At 39.3% G+C, this 21,875-nt stretch overlaps 1 protein-coding gene across 2 annotated transcripts in view; it reads left to right on the top strand.

Moving 5' to 3' along the window:
* The window catches only part of Grin2b (glutamate receptor, ionotropic, N-methyl D-aspartate 2B), a 421,074-nt gene that overhangs the window by 283,072 nt on the left and 116,127 nt on the right, over positions 1 to 21,875 (top strand). For both annotated transcript variants that reach the window (XM_005378985.1, XM_005378984.2), the window contains exon 6: positions 11,910 to 12,024. In XM_005378985.1, the coding sequence (XP_005379042.1) occupies positions 11,910 to 12,024 (115 nt within the window). The remainder of the gene's footprint in view (positions 1 to 11,909; positions 12,025 to 21,875) is intronic.

Genomic DNA, 21,875 nt, shown 5'->3' with positions numbered 1-21,875 from the left:
GCTTTTAGTCTTACCTCTAAACAGTATATTGTTTATTATGGAAGACAGGACAGAGATGCAAGAAAAGTTAAGCAACAAAAAGGAGCAAAACAGGTCAAGTTGGAGACAGATAGAAAGCTGCCATGTGGACTGCAGTCTACAGAGGACACAGAGAGAAAAGGGCCTGGACTGTCAGGAGTGTAGTGAGAAAGGGTAGGATTTGATCCGAGCCCATGAGCACAAGCAAAATCTGGACCCGCACTCCACTGAGAGAAAATGAAAAAGAGGCAGGAAAATGCGAGTGATACTTAGGGGCCAGTGAAGAAGCCACTTGGCTTTAGCCAAGGTTTACACAGAGAAGATGAGAGAATTCCAAATGCATAAATGCGGTCAGGATGTGTTGGGCCTTGCCTGAGGGTTGACTTTTACTCTAGCTGGTGGGGAGCCATTGGAGATGTTGGAACAGCACTTGACATAACACTAAGTCTCTACTCATTGGTGACTTCTACTATTGGGGCATGATCTAAGGCAGAGAGCCCACATAGGAGTTAATGCAGATATCTGGGTAAGACATGATAAAGCTTGGTAGGATGGAAGTAGAAAGGAACAAAGGAATAATTGCAAGAATTATTTTGCAAAGAAAGAAAGGTTTTGTGGAACTGATCTTGGATGGGGAATAATGAAAAGGCTGATATCAGAGTTACCTGGGAGTTCCAGGACTAAAAGAACAAGGCTAGTTAGTAGTTATGAGAGCCAGGCACCATTCTAAGGTCTTATGAAGGACTGAACACTGAGAATGAGGAATTTGAAAGTCAGCCATTTTGAGGGGAAGATAAATCAGCTCCATTTCTACTATTCTGAGTGCATAATAGAGGAAATGCAAGTGGAAATGGCTAGCATGGGAGGTGAGATGGGATCAGGACTACAGGTGTAGAACTGGGGTTCAGTGGCATAGAAAAGTGGGATCCATGAGAATAGCTGACACCTGTATACCAACATGCACTGGATTTCCTACATGTAAACAAGTAAATAAATAACAAGTAAAAAATATACAAAAACAAACAGCAGAGAGCATGAAGAAGAAGCAATCACAGATGAAGGAGAAGAATCGAGATATTGCTTCATAATAGGACTTAGGACAAAAGGATTTCCAGGGAAAGAGGGCAGTGAATAGTACAAATTTATGGGGAGATCAAGCAGGATTAAGTGCTAAGAACCATCTATGTATCTGACTGTCCAGATCAGAAGTGTGGTTTCACCTCCCTTATTCAAAGTAATTGAGAGTTGATTATAGCTCCCCAAATACTTTACTACTGTATTTTTTAAGTCCAGAAAGAACTTGGACATTTTGTGCCAAACCAAAATCAACTTTTTCCAATCTTAACTGAACCAGATAAATATTCTAGTTCTTATTGTCTGTGTCTAACAAGGACTCCAAGAATATAGTCCTAGACTTCATAACTGACTTCCTCCTAGAGCATGATCTGAGAATTAATTCCCCTATAAGTCCACTCAGGCTTACTGCTTTGTGGTTTTTCTTCTGTTTTTTTGTATAAGGCAAACTAATTCCATTTCTTTACTTTTTAGGGGTTAGTACTTGTGAAATATGACAGATTGACAGGCCCTAGAGAAAAGAGTTCTCTTATTATTCTATGAACATAACTCCTGACCAACAATGTGCCTCCAGTATTTCTTAGGGCTATAAAGAAACTGTGTTTTGTCCTCTTCCCTGTAGATTTTCCTTATGGTGTTATATAGGGAACAATTAAAAGCAACTGATGGATTTTTGTTTGGTAGTTAGTAGTGTTTCCAAGGGTCTTCTAGGCTTTAGAGACACTCAGGTTTAGGTTTAGATTTTAATTCTAACATGTTAGGAGTTTGTGTATTATTTGTTTTCTTTTCTTCTGACATTACTTCTCTTGAAAATATTATTTTTACTGTGAGACTATGGACAGAACATGAGCTTCTGAGTCACTCCAAAGTGGATGGGGTTTCACTCCCAATGCCAACAGCCATGGGGCTTCATTGTAATACAGCTATTATATAATTGCATATAACATATGCTATTATTTTATAGCATTTCTGAGAGAATTTGAAATAATGTAAAGCATCCAGAAGAGGTCCTATGAGGTGTTAAATAAATGGTAATATTCACTGAGTAGGCAGATTTTTAAAATTGAACAGCCAGAGCCGAAATTTCTAACTTACATGTTAGAAAGTTATGAAATTCATTTCCCTTGAGGAGACATAACTCTGAAACTGTGTGTTGAAAAGGAAAGGTAATGTCATTCAGTGTATTTTATACCTATACTAAACTATAGTTGACTTTCTAACTGATTTGGTTGGTTCTGGGAATGTGGTTCCTAACAGTAGCCAACTTATTCCCTTCTTCTGTGTGATAAAGATGAAATGATGATAGAAAGAGAGACATCAAAGCTGTACCAGAATTTTACACCTATAACAGCTGGGGTCTCATTGCCAGAAGAAAGAAAAACCTGTCTTGGATTTGGTCTTGTTAAGTTTGACTTGATAATCAAAGCATTCACATAGAGTAGTGCAATCAGAAATACTGAACTAAAGGTCAGGAAAGAGGTGGGACTGTGATGGAGACTTCTGAAGCCTTGGTGTGGGGGTGACTGTTGATGCTATGGCTGCTGATCAGCTCAGCATGAGAGCACATTAGCTCAACACTGAGTCTGGAGCTGCCCTCAGATCAGGGAGTAACAAGTGAAAATAAACAGAAAAGGAGAGAGGGATAGCCTGAGATGTATAAGGGAGCCAAGATATTATCCTCCTGTAATCAACAAGTATGCAAATAAAAGAGGAGCTGCTAAAAATCTGGGAAAGTAAACTGGTTGATGCTATATAATACCGTGGGGAATGATGATAAAGAAAAGAATGCTAATTTGGTTTTTGCTGACCTTGCTTTGATTACTATGACTTTTGTGAAAAGTTTTGGTAGAATGATAGAGGCAAAGGCCAATGTTACCAGGGCTAACCACTGATGTATACTAAGGAAACAGGGGTATCTGCTATCAGTTACTTTTTGAAAAAATGTAATAAGAAAAGATAAAAAATGGAATTACTGTGGCTGGGGATTTATCTCAGTGGCACAGCGCCTGCCTGGCAAGCGTGAGGTTGTGAGTTCGATTCCTGGTACCAGAAAAAAAATGGAATTACTTTTCAGAGGAGTTGGGGAATCTTTTTGCAACCTGACCTGGTCAACAAAGAGTTAATAGTATAAATGCACAGTAATTTCACAAGCATTAAAGAGCATGTTTCCATGGAAACATCAACCTACAGAGAGAGAGAAAAAGCTAGGATCCCCTGACAAAGAAGGAACAGCAGTTCTAGCCCCCACACAGTACAGCAGGGAGAGATGATTACATGTTTCTTTTCACTTTCCTGTGAAGATACAGTTGGGGGTCCATGGTGCTGTCCTCTTGAGTGTGGAGCAAGAGGGATGTGGGGCTTGGTTCACATAAACTCTTCTCCTTATTTTGCTTGAAACTCTGATTCAAGTGTCAACCCATTTTAGAATATTGGAAAAGATCAATGGGTATCTTTAAGTAAGTAAATAAATAAGTTTGAGCTTCCATTTACCTCTAAATTCTGACCTAGAAACAGTTCCAAAATGCACAATATGTCAGAATAATACCGTCAGAAATATACAATGTGGGTTTGACTGATAACATTTGACCAGTGCCTTTGCATTAGGGTTTTCGTGTTAGTGGATTTTCCTGGATTATACATACACATGGTCTTGCTGTTTTCAGGTTCTGGATATTCCTTTTACTGCCAACTAGTGTAAATTTCTTGAACTTTTTAAGGAAATCAACCCTACTTTTAGAGATAGAATGTTTCACTAGACTGTAATAAAGACAGCTATTCCTTAAAGTCTTCTGCAGAAGCCTCTTTACCAAACTCTACTGTGGACTAACACTTTCTCCACTTCCATCTTATATTCCACTTTGCATTTCTGTAATTACTCTTTCTTTCCTTGGATCCTAGACTTGAGAAATCATTTTCATGTGAAAGAGTTTTATCCACATAGCAGAGAAGGCTCATGAATAGTTGTTCTGCTGTGCTAAGGATAAGACCCAGGGCCTCTCCTGCATGCCAGATGCTTTACCACTGAAGTACACCTCAAGGCCCTGTGATTAGGTTTTCTGAAGTCATAAGTGTTTTCTTGAATGCATCAATAACATCTACCACCCTCTCTGTCTTATATCTTTAGTATGATGTAATTACAGGGTCATCATTTCCCTTAAAGACAAAACCTTCACCCTGGCATCTGGAGTTCTCTACCTGTTAGAAACCTTCCATCCTCTCCTCTTAGAATTACTCCATCCTTTAACCCTGATTCCCTCTGCATGCAATTTAATTGCTTCTAGAAACGTGTATCTGAGGAACTCTGTGGACCATTACTGGAAGGCTAAATTATAACCCTTTTTTCTCATGAGTGACAGTTCTTCATAATCTCTATCCCAGTCTCTGGAACTGAAACCCTAACTGATTCATCAGAAATCCATTCCTCTACCCCTCCCCCAATATCTATGGAGCTGTAGAAGGAACTGTGAAATTAAGCATACGGCAGCTACAGAGAAGGTAAGGATTGTGGTACTTCCACCATGTTGACCTAAAGTGTAGACGAGAGTAAAATAGATCTTGAAGAGGGAAGAGCAAGTCAAAGCAGGACAAATAGAAAAGCTTCCACATTATTTTCTTTGGTATCATTGCCAGGTCACTTCAGATCCATGCCCAAGGGTGTACAGATCCAGGGCTTCCTTCAGTATGTCTGAAAGTTGACAGGAAGAGAAAGGTTTCTCTCAAAGTGGAATGTACTTGAGAAGCGTTTGACAGTTGTTATTTGGTTAGTTTGGGCATAGCTCCTGAGCCAACATGACAGAAAGGCAAGCCGTCGCCTTAAAATTAGTAGTAGGCTTGAAGAATAAAGAGCAATGTACTCAGTGATCAGCTGGCCTTTTCTTTGTCTTAGCACTTTCTCTTGGAAGGTTCCGCTGCTTAATTTTGACAGAGTACACTGGGCTGCATTCCCATGGGCACCTTACGTGTGGGAGAGGAAGGTGATTTCATTCAATATTTTTAAAATTTTCTTTTAAAGAGAAAAAACAATAAAAATGATACAGAATTTCAAAACAAGGTGATAGGAAATTAACAATGGTTATTATATTGCATATTGTTATCTTCAAAGTAGTTGCTCAGATTACCAGATATAGACATGCAAAATTGATGAAACAATATAAGCACTAACTGTTCCTTTCAATGAACTAGAAATTAGTAATGCATTTATCTTAGCTATCTTGTGTGTATTTCCCCTTCCTACTTTTCTCCTTTCCCCTATTCTACTTGCTCTTTCCCTTAGAACAATTTCTTTCCCTTTCACAATATCTATTGTACCTTTTGGATCTTTTTACTCTTTCAGTTTCTCACAATAGGAAGACAATATGATGTTTACACATACAAGTCTTTTATTTCACTTATGAGTATGGTCTCTAGTTGCATCCATTTACCTGTAAAAGCCTTGAGTTTATCTTTCTTTATAGCTGAGTAGTACTCCATTGTATAAAAATGCCACATCTCTTTTATTCATTCCTCGGTTGATGGGCATTTAGGTTATTTCCAAGACTTAGCTATTACAAATTGTGCTGCTGTAAACATGGGTGTATATTTATCATTGTAGTGTGATGTTTTAAATTCTTCTGGAAAAATACCCAGAAGGAGAATAGCTGGGTCGAATGGGACCTCTAGAATGATTTGAACTCATAGCATGGAAATATGAGCTAAAAGAAAAACAAATCCAGTGGCAGGAACATTATACAGAAGAGTTACCTAGTTCTTCCTAGAGGGAAGTCCTATCTTTCTGATTACCATTAGAAAGCCTGAGTTTCCCATAAGACCTTAACAGGTTTCACCCAAAGCAGAAATGACAAAAGTTTGGGGGCCTGAGAACAGGACAACCTCCTTTTCTATTGCTGAGATCTCTGCACAGAACTAAATCAGAAAGAGCTCTGGTGTGCTGCACACTTAAGCATTCAGCATGAAAAGATGGTGTAGCTAAGGAAGTGTTCCATCACACAGTCAGGACTGTGCCTCCTTTGAAAGAATTTTAAGGAGAATTACGTAGTGCTCAAAGCAGGGCTCCAGGAGATCAGGCAGGGGCATCTTGAGAGTCACTGATTCTAGACTAAAATTATAGAAATATGAGCTCATCCTTTGCCTCCTTCAGAAAGTGAATTTTATGTTGAAGTAGCAAGATTAAGTGATTCCCCAGTGCAAAACAAACAAACAAACTCCCAGGGTTAACTAATCGTAGCAGGGAAAAGCAAGTACGTCTAAGCCTTAATAGCTTGGGATATTGTAGAAATGTGCTAACTGGTCACATTATGAAAAGGCAGAGATCTGGGAATTGCTGAGACCCAGACTCTGAACTTAACAGGACAAAGCATGGCAGCAGGTCTGAAGCCTCAGTGCATTCATCTCCAAATGTGAAAGGTTAGACTGTAATTCAACAGTTCCTGCACGAACTAACATTCTTTGACACCCAGGCAGCATTTTAAAAGGCAATAATAACCTCACCAGCAGCTAATACATAATTTTCATTCTGTGCAGTGAAGTTTTAATTCCCATAGGTACTATTCCTATGTACATTATGTGTGTGTGTGTGTGTGTGTGTGTGTGTGTGTGTGTGTGTGTGTGTGTGTGTTTAAAGAAACCGAGGGGAAAAAGACTTGCAAACTAACCTGCAAGATCACAGAACTAGGGGAGCCAGAATCTGAGCAGAGCTCCTGCTCTTAATCTTGCCTTATCATCTCCCTAGTATGGGGATATGTGTATTATAAACTCTATATTCTTTCCCTCTTTGCTTTACTTATTCTGTTTCTCCTTTTTGGTTTCTTTCTGGTCATTTCTCACCGTTAAGAATTTGGGGGTACTGTGTAGCTTTTTTCATTCATTTGATTATGACACATTTTATCAAGGACAATAGCACCTGGGTTGCTCCTAGGTGGACCCAGAGGTAATCCAGAGGAGAAGTGTTCCCTGGCCATGGCTTGCCTCATTGACAGAACTTGGTGAAAAGCTACAGAAATGTAGGTAAGAGGCCATCACTACTGGCGGCAGAGCCACTCAGAATTCTTATTGATTTGATGATCAGTCAGAAATGACATCTTTGTGGACACAGTTAATGTTCTCTACATTCTTATGCCCAAGGAGAGATTGCTGAGTGAGTCTCAATAGTCTTCCTCTATTTTCTTTCATTTCAAATGAAGCTAATTCATAGCACTTAGTTGTGGAACAAAATTCAGGTAACGGCACTCAGAAAGTTTTCATTGTTAGGTCTAGGAGTCTGAAAGACATTTTCCTTGTACTAAGTGGTGAACTGACACATCACCACTTACCCATCAAATGAATGCAAGTCAGCCCAAACTCCTAAGCAGCTAAAGCACATTCCTCACCACCAGTAGGAGGGAGGAAATGTATTCAACTTTTATCAGTCAGTTTTCAAAATACTTTAATATCTCATTAACTCAATACCAGTAATTTAGAATTTAAATAACTTAGATGTAGACTAGCCCAAACTTGAGCTTTTTATGATTTGTGAAGAATGGCTTGCAAAGTAAATTAATGATATAAACACCATTTCAGACAAAGTGTTTAATTCATTGGAAGGAAAACTATTTTTAACCTGTCTCAAGTAATTATAAATTAAGATTATGGTCTAACCTTTAAATTGGTTTTTCCCAAGATTTCTTTGCAGCTATCATTTTGTCTGAATAAGAGAAAAGAACAGTTTTAGAAACTGATATTTCTAATTATTTTGTCCAGTGCATGGTGTAGTATCACCTTATATCATAAAAACATGTTTCTTCACGTCTCTTTTCCTTAAATAGAGTCCATTGTTGTCAAGAGTAAATAATTCACGCACCATGAAAAACTTACCATCCACCTCAGGATGTGACAGATCCACGATTTGAGCAGAGGTCACAGATCACAGCACCCTTGCTCTTAAACACCTCACTACATTGCCGTGGGTGGCTGTTGTGCGTAGTATAGACTGTGTTTCTTTCCTCCTTGCCTAATTTTTTTCTATTTCTCCTTATTTCCTTTCCACCAGCATGTTGGGTCTAGATATCTTTATTCATTTGAATGTAGAATATATCACTAATGCAGACAAGCTCCTGGGTTTGAACGCAGAAAAAAATCATCCATCAGTAAGCTCAGAAGACAGCCACTCACTGGCCAATAATTAAAACTGTAATGCTTCATAAATATGTGGAGGGCAGAGAAGTATTGTGCTGCCAGGGTTCTTGGTTTGAATAAGAAAATTCTTGTTCGGAGAGCTCCTCCAGGTGCCTCTCACCTAGGGCACGTTGTTAAATTATTGCTTTAGTTGTCGATGTGGTGCAGCAGATGAGCTTTGCATGCATTGGCAAAGTCAAAGAGGCACAGGGCTTATTAACCTTAGCTCGACCCCTTTAAACCCACTAGGGTGTGACTTTAGCTATATAAAGCAAATGTGTTGGCTCTGAGCCCATCAGGATTCTGAGGCTCTTTCTCAATCAGGAGGCAAACAGGAAATGAGATAGGTTTTATTTTACTCAGGCTATATCAAGGGTCTGTGTAGTCCAGGCCATGACATGTGACATAAGAGAACTAAACTGCAGACCAGGAGCTTTGTGAAACTTCTTCAGTTAGTGACCTCATGAGAAGATGCTGATCTGAGGACCAGAGACTTGAGTTCCAACCCTCACCTGGGAAAAATACGTAGCATCCTGGAACCTGTTTTCTCTTTGCTACAATAAGGGTTTTCAATGGATAATTTCTAATTTTTCTTCTAGTTCTAGTAATATGAGATTCTGTGCAATATGAGAACTTTATATGAGAGAAGCCATCAGGTTTCTTAGAGGTCAGACTGCATCCTGGAGATAAATCCAGCAACTGTTAAACTATATCATCCTTGCTTAGGGCTGGTATACATTTGCAGGCTTCTCATTAATAGCTAAATGTGTCATATCATAGAGAATTACTCAGAAAAACACAATGTGAATGATTAATCCATATGCTGCTGAAGGACATAAATGATTAAAAGATACTTTGGAGAAGAATGTTTTGTATAGTGTCATAAAATTTTTGAAAAATGAAAAATACTGAAGAAGTGTTTTGGTAGATAAAATGAACTTGCAGAGGTAGAAGGGAGTGAACACTATAGGAAGAGAACAATTTCTAAGGAAAATTGGGAGGAGATGAGGCAGGAATAACTAGAGAAATTTAACTATAGGCCAATCACATTGCCCAGGAGTATGGTTTATTTCTTGAAAGTTTAAATTTCTCAACTTACCTACCTACTTCACCGTTGTCCTTTTTAAAGGAGTCATCTTGAGAGCCTGTGTACTTATTCCATTCATGCTAGTTATGAATAGAATCATTTCTGAAACTTCCCTTTTATAATTGCTTTCTGAAATGGACACTTACTTTTAAATATTTTTAATGGTATTTTAGATAAAGTCAGAATTATTCAGAGCCATATCTGGTGAAAAGATAGTGCTTAAGCCAGGTAATTTATTTTCCCCCTTTCTTTCTTTCCTTCTCTTCTGCCCTCACCATCTCTCTCCTTATTCCTTCTCTCTTTTCTTCTCTTCCTTTACTCAAAAAAGAGCTGGGACTAAATTATTTCGTCCATCTTATAATCTTTTTTTGAAGACTTCCAGAAATCATTCTAAATAACCTAATATTGTCCTAGGAAGAACCTATTTTCCAAGTTAATGATGGGTGTTTAAATTCTAGTTGCTTAGTTTAAAATAGTTTGTCTTGTGGTTTTGTAATAATATCCCTTAGAATGAAATCTATGGGGCTTTGCCTGGGTATTAGAGTTGCTGAAAACTACAGGAAACCTGAATATTATCTTCAAACTAGGAATGGGCTTGGACAAGCAGCTTTGAACTAAGGGCTGAAGAAGCAGGAGGAAGGGAGAATATGCTGGTGGAGTCTTGAGTTGGATCAGGGGAGCTCTGCTTACTTGACTGAAGGTGTCCAGAGAGAAGAATGAACTTAAAAGCTATGCTGTAGGACAACTACATGAAGGGACAGAAGGTATTAACGTTATGTAGGAGATGAGAATCAGGATGATGTGGTAGAAAAGATATGGGGCTGAAAACTTACTTAAAATATTGTTTCTGCTTCCAATTAGTAATGTCACTTTGGACAAATAATTTAATCTTTCTATGCTTGTTTGCTAATTCATGAAATTGCATTTAGGGGTTCATTAAAGATTAACATTTGTTTTATAAAGGATGCATGATAAAGGTCTTTAAATATTTGAAAAAGTCATGTGGAGGAAGGATCAGACTAACACTGTACAATATCTAAGGAGAAAGCAAGTATTGGATGGTTAAATGAAGCAGATTTCAGCTTTAAGTAAGATGCAATGTCCAACCATGAGATGGCTTCCTTGAAAGTAGAGGATGCTGGGATAAATGTCCCCATCAGTGGATGCATTCAAGACAAGCTGAGGGGACCAGTTTTGCAGTGTTATAGAGGGGAATTTTAGCTGCAAGAAGTGATGGGCTAGCTGATTATAAATGTCTCTTTCAGGTCCACCGTTCTAGAAATCTATACTCTTTTGGGGTTGTCTTTGCTCTTGCTTGCTCACAATGAGCCTACTCAAAGCCAGGGAATGACAGGCCTAAGAATCTCGAACAATTCTAGGAGTGAGACATGATATATGAAGGTTGGGTTCATGCTGCAATTTTTATTATTGCCAAAAGGAGACACACTCCAGCCACACTGCCCTTAGGAAGACTGGGAGTTTTCAAGTCTCACTGAATGAGGAGAGTTAAAAGAAGAGACCTTAAAGCTCCTTCCTGTGCTACTACGTAAGATGTCTCTTTGCTGTTTAGCAGAAACACATATTACAAACAGCACTGGGCCCAAAGCTCTGAAATAGCATGTTATGTGAACACAGAGCTAATCATTATTGATTCCTTGAGCCATTGTGGTAAAGGCACATTAATTACCATCAGGCCAGTTGTACTAATGCAGTTGTAATGAGCATACCTATGGGGATTCCCAGTGACAGAACTGCTGATCATAGCGGCCAGCAGGGGAGAGCAAGATGTAGGTGTCCAGGAAGAAAATAATTTTGTTGTTCTAACTTTGGTTACCTCCAAACTTTCTGCTAATTTATGCTCCTGTCCCCAGAACACTTTGTGCAGTGCCTCCATCTCCTTCAAGGGTACTTTCTGCTCACTGTACACAGTGCAATAATGCTTGTTTTCAGATGTGTCCTGTGGCATCAGGTTCCTGCCTAGGACTCACCTTACAACTCTTAGGAATATGGGTAGGGTCAGATATTAGTAGGAGTTTTAAAAAATATGTACATGTCTGGAAGAAGAGCAATGTTTATGCTTACAAACCACCTTCCTTAGCAGAAATAAGTCTTAGTACTCACTCATTTCTTTTCTTGTCTTTACTTACTCTGCCTCTTTATTTCATCTCTTCTTTTAATAATAATTATTAGCGTTTAATGAAGGTTTACTATGCACCATTCCCCATGGTAAGTGTTTAACTTACTATCCTATTAAACCTAGTGAAGTCAGTCCTTTTCTTAGCCACTTTCTGCAGAGAAGAAAAACCCCTAAAGTTCAGAACACTAAATAATTCACTCAAAGCCATAGCTACGGACTCAAACCAAGTTCTTTTATTTTAAATTATATTATTTCCCTCTATTTTTATCAGGTAAAAACATGAATAATTGTCTTCTACAAGCAAATGAGAGTTCAAGAATTACTAAATTTTCTAATGGTATTTGTCTGCCTTTCCACTGATTTGTCTCCACTTACCTTCTCTACCTGGCTTGTTTTGTGTATGCTTCCTTCATGTATTTAATCCTTTTTATTTTATCTTTACAGGTATCTGATCAATGTCACGTTTGAGGGGAGAAATTTGTCCTTCAGTGAAGATGGCTACCAGATGCACCCGAAACTGGTGATAATTCTTCTGAACAAGGAGAGGAAGTGGGAGAGGGTAGGACATATCTTTCACAATTCTTGAGCAAAGTAGAAGGGAAAAAATGTGAAATTTGGGGACATATTACAGGGGAAAAAAAGTCCTTTGATTTTCACCACTAAACCTAGGGAGCAACAGATCAAAACTTTTAAAGCACAGGAGAAGCCAGGTGTCAAGTTGTGCCTTCATTTTCTTGCTACTTTGGTTAATCAAAAGGTTGTTTTCTAGGAGTTCCATTTATTATGGTTAATTGCATGGAAGTCTGGCTCAGGACTTTGTTTTAATGAAAAGTTATATTTGTGCAATGTGACACAATTTGGTGAAGAAACCAAATGAGTGGTATAATTTAGAAGTTGTGTTCTACATTGTATCTGGGTAGACCTTTAAAGCCTCATTCATGAGCAGACAGGTTGAGATTTACAAGAATGTTTGAAGAGTTGCCACCTAAGACTTTGATCTGAATCTTGGCCATGGCCAGCTGATCACAGTATTTAACATTCTACCGTAAGAAATTTATTTCTGTGGGTGTTAGATTGCTCTATTCACCAACTTGCCTGTTTAGGACAAGGCAAGGTACACCAGAGGAAAATCTTTACTCTGTGCCTTAGTTTCCTCACCTATAAAAAGAGAACAGTACCCATGTCACAGGCATGCAGATTAAATATATTACTACCTGTAAAAGTACTTGGCCTGGCAAATAGTGAAGAGAAATTAAATATCAGCTTTAGTTCTTATTTCTGATCAACAAACACAAATGTTATAGAGAATAAGATAGCGACTGACTTTTCTCAGGTGTGTTCTGCTGGGCTCTTGGTCCTTGAGACATTTTGCTGAAAAAATGGTTTTGCAGATAAGTAATGTTGGGGAATGCTACCTATTGTATCTTATTCTAGGAGACTCTCAGACTATATCAGCATTAGGTATCTTAAAGCAAAGAAACCTCTTTTATTTTATTTGACATGGAATTTTCCTCCTGCATTATTTTATCACAAGACCCTTTGTTCAGGATATTCCTATTTCATGCAGAACACACTGGGATAATGATTTAAGGTAAGGTCCATAGACTATATGAGCCAGTTGGCTGTGAACAGGCTTCACAATATCAGTATGGTTTCCTCCTATGGAGGAAACAGTGTGTTAGTCAGTTTTCTGTTACTGTGACAAAAAACCAGAGATAAATCTACTTCTAAAGAGAGATAGCTTATTTTGGCTCACAGAGGAAGAGGTTGTATTTTATGCCACTTGGTCCTGTGTCTTTGGGCCTGTGATAAGGAGCATGTGAGTGAGAAGACCTCTTCACCTCCTGGTCAGGAAGCAAAGAAAAAGAAGAGGAAGGGCCTGATGTCCCATATCCCCTTCAAATCATGACCCCAACACCTAAACTTCTCCCACTAGGCTCCCTCTCCTAAATATTCTACCATCTCCCAATAGTGCCACAGGTTAGAACCAGATCTTTCGTATATGGACTTTTGGGGGATATTCAAGATCCAAACTATAGCACCGGGCTATATATCTTTAGAGAGAGTAGCCAAGAAAAGAGACCAGTGGAAAACTTCCTGAAATTCATAATTTTGTGGCAGACAGCCCTGGGCAGCTAATTATGTGACTGTTTGCCTGTAAACTAGGCAAGTATGTAAGCTAGGCAGGTTGGTACACCCTGAACCCAGATTCTTCATATTGAAAGACCTCAGTCTGTCATGTAATTGCTGTCATCAGGCACAGTCAGAAGGCTTACATTGTGCCTGATGTTCTTGATTAAACTTATCCTCCCTCCACTGAGTTATCATTTGTTCACAAATGGTTGTTCTCCAAGCTCCTGCTCTCCACCCCAATCAAGCTGCTTTTCACTGCTGCTGTGGAGACATTATAATTTCACAAGTGTTCTGGCCCCTCATGTATAACAGGCACTTCTGCATATCTCCAGAAGAGGAGTTATTAATAACTGAGACTTCATACATGGATCAAAAGACATCCAGCTGGGGTAGCTCTTATGCAATGGTCTCATGATTACTGTCTCAAGCAGGCGGCATCTCATCACTGTCCTTAAGAGGCATCACTTACCATCCTGCTAACTTCTCTAGGCTGGGATATGAGGTGTGGGCTCTGCCCCTGCCCAGACCTGGATACTCTCTGAGGATTTAGATTTCTCACCTCATCAATTTTACCTTTATTCTAGCTCCCACATTTATTCCTGATTTATTTATTTTAAAGATGATCCAAGAACTACGGAATGATTTTTAAATGGAGTTCTGTCCCCGATGGCAGCCTTTATCCACTCAGGTCTGCCCCACTTGTTCATCCTTGCATTCAATGCTCTGGTGTACCTTCCAAGGCCTGTGTTCTCTTCTTTGTTATTTCCTACACTCGACTCCCTTCTTTCCTGAGAATGGGCCCTTGTATGTCCTGCCCTCTGTACATGTCATGAGGTTTTCATTTTCTAGAATGCATTGTATGTTCACAGAAATCATCCCTGGAAGTGCATTAAAATGTTGCTGCCTCATTTCCAGATCCGTGATTGCAGTATAAGGTCTCTTTCCTTCATCCTCTGTAGCTTTAGTCTGTATTTCCTTTGCAGAGCTCATCATAACCTGCCTGGTGTTAAGTGTTGTGTGCACGCATGCTCCCAAGGGCAGAGGCTGTGTCTGTCTTCCTTTTATTGTGTCTTCACAGCAACCTAGAAGTGTATATTTCATACAGCAGTTCAATAAGTACTTGTGGAATGAATGAGAACCACTGCATACTAATTCTAAAACCTACCATTGAGAGTTCATGTTTATGCTATTGCCCTTGATACAATAGCTGTTTTTTGAAGAGGGAATAAAATCTTTATGTAGATTGAATTTTTATAGATCATATTTTAAATGTACTGAAGGAACTTGCTATTTAAAGAAATTCTGTGGTTAATCATTTTGTAAAGCATTTTGGGAAGGGTGAGATTATAGAATAGAACATTTTCATATCAACTTGTGAAGCCAGGGAACATTTCTGAAGGGAGATATTTAGTGTCCATTGAGTCCATAGAGCTCTCAAATTAAGAAACTTCTATAGCTGTCACTTGTGGGCAGAGAGGTGGGGTAGGAGCCAGGCAGGACTCTAGGACTTGGCCTGGGTGTGCAGAAATTGCACTGTGGAGTTTGTACCTTTTCTTCTCTTGTTCCTCTGGCCCCAAGGTATCATTCTCAAGATTCCTAATGTCATTCCAACAGGTCCTTGTAATCCAGGAGGATTTATCATGTCTGCGGACTCCAGGGAGACAGGCACCAGGGTCAGCAGTGCAGGGAGGAGTGAGACACTGGAAAGATAAGCAAGATTAGTGGAAGATCCACACTAGCTGTGTGACCTGCTCTCTTCACATTCCTTGATTTTATTTCCTCATCTCTAAAATGATGTGATGAGATTAAGACCTCTAGGGCCTTTATAGCTCTAAATTCTGGGATTGCAAATTCTTACTGTAGATGAATAGGAACTTGAAATGGAAATTAGGATGAGTGCTAAAGTATACAGAGGGAGCTTTAGTTTGTTTTGAAGGACAGTAGCTGTTAGAGTTTCTATGCCATTCGTGTTATCCAGGTAAATATCATGTCCCTAGAAAGGCATTTCCTGAAGACCAGTGCTAAAGTAGGCAACTAGTAGTCACTCCACTACAACAGTTTAACTTTCTCTTTTCCCTATCTTTATCTTCTCTTTCTTTCTTCCTGGTACTGGTGATTGATCCCAGGGCCTTCCTCCCTTAGCTACATCCTCAGCCTTTTTTATTCTTTTATTGTGAAACAGGTTCTGCCTAAGTTACCCAGGCATGGCCCAAATTTGCAATTCTCTGGCCTCAGTCTCCTAGACTGCTGGTGTGCACCACCATGCCAGGCCAGTTTAGCTTTCTTCCATGTACTTACTACCTTGTGTTCTGCTTATTTGCTTGCTTGTTTGTTCACTGCATGTTTCTTTTCATTGGGACACATGTCTCATGGGGACAAGGACTTCCTCACCTCTACAATTCTAGCTCTTAAGTAGAGCGCCTGGCTCAAAGTGATCATTCAAAGACATTTGTTCAATAAATGAAGACTCTGTGTGCTTAAAGTTAGATATTGACCAGCATAGTTGCTGCTACCTTGAAAATCCTCCATTTGGAAACAGTGGTTTACTGAAGAATGCATGATAACAGGTTTCACCCCACCCTTGGAGTGGGCACTCCAGTGTGCATGAAGGACTTCAGGAGAAACCTTCAGGGAGGCTCAACATCCTGCAAAGGTGTGAGGTATGCAGAACAGCTTCTAACAAGGGGCCTCAGGTGGAGGAAGGTGCACTGACTTGTTGGTGTGAACCATGAGATGGATTTCACAGTATTACTTTGGGTTCTTAGAAAAGTACGTGCAAAGCTACTGTCTTATAAATTTGGTTCCTTTGCAATGGCTTGAAGTCAACACAATATAATCTGTGGTTCTGGAAATCAGAAAGAACTGCATTCAGTTCCCCCTGTTGCCATGTATCAGCTGTGTCAACGTGGATGCGTGACTGGTATTACCTGATACTATTTCCTCTTAGCAAAATAGAGTTTTACATAGACTATTGTAAAGATGAAATGGGATCTTAGAGTCAAACACCAATTAATAGTGACTGAAACAGAGTTAGTATTCAACAAATATTTTTTGTTGCTCTCCTCCATGTGTAATTCTTAAGATGATATTTGCTTATGGTAAAATCAAATGATACAAATGCTCACCTGGTAAAAAGAAAGTCCTCTTCTTACCTATGATCCTTAGCCTTTCCTTCCAGAGCAATCATCATTCCTAATTTCTGGAAGCCTCCTCAGAGCAATCATTGTTGCCAATCTCTTATATATTCCTCTGAAAATACGCCAAACACATAAAAATGGGATGTATTTAGTCAGCCAGCTTTAAAAAAAAACCAAACAAACAGTATCTGTTCTTGTGAACCTTTAATAGGATCTTGTATAAGTACCTACTTGGAGGCATCGGGGCTACAATACAAAAGATATCTCTGAATGGTAAATATGTTTAAAGAAAACCCAGAATCTCTCTCCGGTATTTAAGAATGTGCAGAAGGTCATTTATCAATGAAATCACACACACACACACACACACACGGACACACAGACACCAGCATAATGTAGTGAGTTGGAAAGGTAGGCAATGGTGCAAAAAGTGACCGTGTACACAATGGACTCATTTGTGAGACTAAGTACAGGGACAGCTGCATAAACTTGCATTAAAAATAGTCTGGCACAGAGAAGCCGCTTCAACCAGCTCTCAGGCTTCTATCTCCATCAGAGCTTCTCATGATTTGCTTCATTGCAACTGCTCTGTGCTTCCATTTAATCGCTCCTAAAATGGGGATAATAAAAATGAAATGCAGTGGGGGTGTGTTCTGAGTAATGACTTCACGAAATGATGATGGTGCATTTTCAAGCTGTAAGATGTAAACAGAACTTAAAGGGACTGTCTGGGTCAGAGTTAAAGGAGGATATGTAGAATTTAATCTTTGTCTTCTCCCCAAAGACACAGGAATGTGTTTTATAGGCCCACTCCTTCTTCCTTTTCTTCACCTACCAGAAAAATGCCCTTTCTCCTGTAAATTAAGCCTTCTCTGCTTGTTTGGGTCATTTCTTGACTCCCTAGACATCTTATTATCTATGGTTTGCAATCCTGAAACATCACTGCCACATTCATCAGTGAAGGCAGTGCTTGAGATGAAAGTGATTTGCATGATAGAAATTGTGAATTCTGGACTTATAAAAGTACTTTTGAATTAGTGGGTGGTGAGTATCCTAGCTGAGAAAAGAGAGACCCTCCTAAGAGCTATAGGAGCAACAACTTAGTAAGGCAGAATATGCTACCAGCATCTGGATCCTGGGATAAATGCAACAGTTTAAAGCAACCTAATGTGTGTGGGAACCTTGCATCTAAATATGATGCTCTGTCATGCTAGCACCTAAGGGCAAGAGTGATCATATCTCACAAGGATCAATTTGGTGCTAGTGTAATAAGAGTTGATTGCTGATTACCAGGTATCATTTGAAAGCTTTGAATGAGAAAACAGCCTCTTCATCCCTCCACATGCACAGACCTTCACACACTCATCAGCAGACTGATATCATTCGGGGACACAGGATCCACAATTATTTGCATCTCTGTGCCCAGAACAGTGTAGGACAAGACATTTCTGAGTAGGCCGATAAATATCTGCTGACTGTCCCAGCACATCTTCACACACTGTATTCTAGCTCCAGCCTCAGAGGAGTATCTGTGCTTACTCTAGGCTGTGAAGAGGGTACTGAAACGGTGGTACAAACGTTGTTCATGTCAGAGGGGTTTGTTCTGTGTCTCTTGATACCAACATTTGATGACATGCAAATTTGGCCAACTTTGAACCGAGTACTAATATGCATCATTAGATTAAGGGATTAGAAAACAGCACCCATAGAGAAAAGCTATGGGGATTTATATTGTTAAGGGGAAGCAGAAAAAGGCAATGAAGTGATGAGTTACTCCCCTTAAATGTACAAATAATTATTGTACCATGTGGAGAGATCAGCTGTTCATGTCCTCCTGAGACAGAACCAGAGTAAGTAGGCTTAGGATCAAGCAGAAAGGATTTACACTGACTACAGGGAGAACTGCTTAATGGAGAGAAGTGTTGAGCACCAGAACTGCACCAGGGAATGACTGCGAAAGTTCTGAAAATCACAAGTCCTCGTCTCTGTAATATAAGGTCCTCCGCAAAGCAATGGCACATGAGCTCTATGGTGTTTGCCTTTCTTCCCTTCCCATCACCTTCTCTTCCTTTCATGCCTTTGGCTTTTGTTCCCTCCCTCTCTACCTTCCTTGCTCTCTCTCTCCCTTCCTTTTTCCCTTCCTCTCTTCTTTATATCCTCCCTCCCTTCCTTCCCACAGGTAATTACTCACCACTGACCATGAACCAAGGACTCCATTTACCAAATTACTATCATAGTTTTCCTAGTTGCTGAAATTAAAAATGACATCAATCCAAACCCAAACCAAAACAAACACTAAGTACACTGCACAAAAAAGGTGTTTACTAAAAGTTTCTCTAGCCTAAGCTGATTTCTCAGCATTGCTGCTTGACATGATCTGACACTGGGTTGACATTTCATGTTGCCTGATATGTAAAGAATCTGCTAGCAAATCTTCCTATGCCAATGATTTACACACAAGCCTACTAGATTACACATTTTGGGGTGTTTTCCTGAGTTGGGATTATCACAGACCCTCACATTCAGGCATGCTTTTACTCACTGCCTGAGCTCCAAAAAGCACTGCCCCATGTTTCATGCCTACATGCTTTTCAAGGGCTCTAGGAAGAGACGGTTAGGGGGTAGCCACCAGGATAAGGAGCAGACAGGTATACTGTCAACCCCTAAATTCTTAACACTGCTGTTAGGTTCACTGCATATTGCCAAGCTGCTTCTGCATGGAAAGCTGTGAAACAATTCAAAGAGAAGAGCAGGAAATTAGGGGGAACGAGCTTCAGAAATATCATTTCAGAAAGGCTAGCTGTCTTCAGGTGCTTGTCATCAGCCACTGAACGAGAAGGATAAAAGAACAAGATAACCTTGGTTGTCTTTATTTCTGAAACGTGTATTTGCTGATGGGGACAGAAAGCAGAACTGAACTCTGAGACTGAAGTGCTGACTTAACCTTGGCTTAAGGCAACAGTAAAAAGGAAAGTGTCCCCAAAGCCACAAGACTTCTTCCATCCATACTGTTTGATTTTTATTTCATGACCATGATTTATGGCTGGCTGAGTCCTGGAACTACTTTTATAATTTCATAATTTCTACATTATGCTATTTTCCAATAGTGGTATTTTCAGTGTGTTACAATAGAATTTGGAACATCATGTATGCATAGCTTACAAGCTATTTTTTTCTCTTATTATGATATTGTGGACATCTTCCTATTTTGTTAATATTATTTAAAACAATGAAACAATTGCTGTCTGATATTCCATTATTATACATACATTATACTTCTTGAAACTGATCTCTTATGACAAGACATTTTATAGGTCTGTTAAATACTCTAGTTTTCATTTAAAAATAATTTCAGGGTCCAACTTTGATGCCATAAGGCTGCTTTCCAAGGTGAGAGGAGTTGGTCTATCTTCTTATTTAATATCTTTAAATGTTAAAAGTGAAAATCTTCCATTTGGCAATTGCTTGGTTAATATTAATTTAGTAATAAGCAATGGGCATGTGTGCAGTGTATTGTTATTCTTGATCTGCTGTGAGTCATAGAAACCCTTCTGTCTGTGACCTTCTGATTGAGAGTGCTGCCTTTTAACTTTGCTGATGTCTGCTATCTTTGGCCATGTGTTCTGTCTGTCTACATTTTTCATCATATCAATTTCATTTGTTTGAGAGTTAGAGGCTTATAAAATTCAGACCCATGTTCCTGAGGAACCAATAGGCCTCATGCTTGGTGTGACAGATACCCTTCCTAGTGCTTTTTCTATTCTCTGATGTACAACTGACCCAAAAGGAGAGAGCAGTGACTTTCTTTTACCAGAGGGGGCAGCAGTTGACAGCAGGACCACTCAGGCTCACATGTACTGTGCTTTTTATACCTTTATATATTTCCCACCATGCAAGCCACTTTGTACATATATTAATAGCATACTGACTTTAGCTGAGACCTGAAGTTTGATAGAAACTACAATATTTGATTGTCCTTCATATACAAGCATGCATTCATTGATCTAGCACCAAGAAAGCTTATGCTTTAAGTTTTCTCTACAGTGATCATGGAATTGTACTAGTGCATGCACAGTTTCTCTCTCCCCAATACCTATTTATGAGAGTTGATCAGGACCAAGGTAAAAGTGATTCATGTGTTCAGGAACAGAAGCTCTAACCTTGGCATACTAACTGCTAAGCCAGTGATACAGAGATTTAAGAGGAAATATTGGCCAGTAAAAAATACTCTTTATGAATGAAAGCTATTAATAAAAACCTTGGACACAAATCTCCCACCATAGCCATAGGACATAGATGACTGGGGATACTTTTATAATTTTCTCTATTAGAATTGCTTCTATTCATAATTTGGTGAACATTTTTATTCATCCCAATAAAGAGTGCAGTTTTAAGACAGCTTCTAGGGCCCTCTCATAATTTCTCTGAGGCCTCCTGCTCTGTCGTGTGTCCAGGTGATCTCTGCTGTGCATAAGTCGGCTGTTACTAGGATTACAGGGCTTCCAGGTCTTCTCTCGCCAGCCAAACATTCTGCAGGTTTAAACTGAAGCAAGTCTGTGAATGGTGAGAAGGCAAATATGATTCTGGAATGGAAACAGAGTAAGGACAAGAATGTGTGCAGCAGGCATCAATTGGAAAGAGAATGATAGACCTCAAGAAGCAAGGAAACTGTACTCCATTCCTACATTTTCCAGGGGCCCAAGTGTCCTGTTTATACCAGACTTCCTCCAGACACTCTCTTACGTGTTTATAGTCAGATCGTTTGGTGCAGGGATTCATAGGTTATCATCTTTGGCTATTCTTAAAATATGCACCATTTTTTCTTCATTTATCTCATAGGGAAGGGAGTTTGCTGGCAAAGGAACAAAATATTCCTTCTTATGTAGAGTTTCTAGTGGATATTTAAGCCACCTTACCATTCTCTTCACAGAAGATGTTTTACAAAATCTGTTTTCCCTACAAAGCTGTGAAAGATATATAAATGCTAGAACAGTCTAGCATTGGATTAAAGGACGTCAGGCAGATTGGGCCACTAATACAGCTGACGTATTTATATGTCAGTATTTTGGCAATGCCAATTATGAAGAACATTAGCATATATGATCCTATTTTGATTCTTCTAGAACTTTGAGAAATTATA

Source organism: Chinchilla lanigera, unplaced genomic scaffold (assembly GCF_000276665.1).
Source record: "Chinchilla lanigera isolate Chin_1 unplaced genomic scaffold, ChiLan1.0 scaffold00012, whole genome shotgun sequence".
Taxonomy (NCBI): domain Eukaryota; kingdom Metazoa; phylum Chordata; class Mammalia; order Rodentia; family Chinchillidae; genus Chinchilla; species Chinchilla lanigera.
This window is presented reverse-complemented; position numbering and strand designations above follow the sequence as displayed.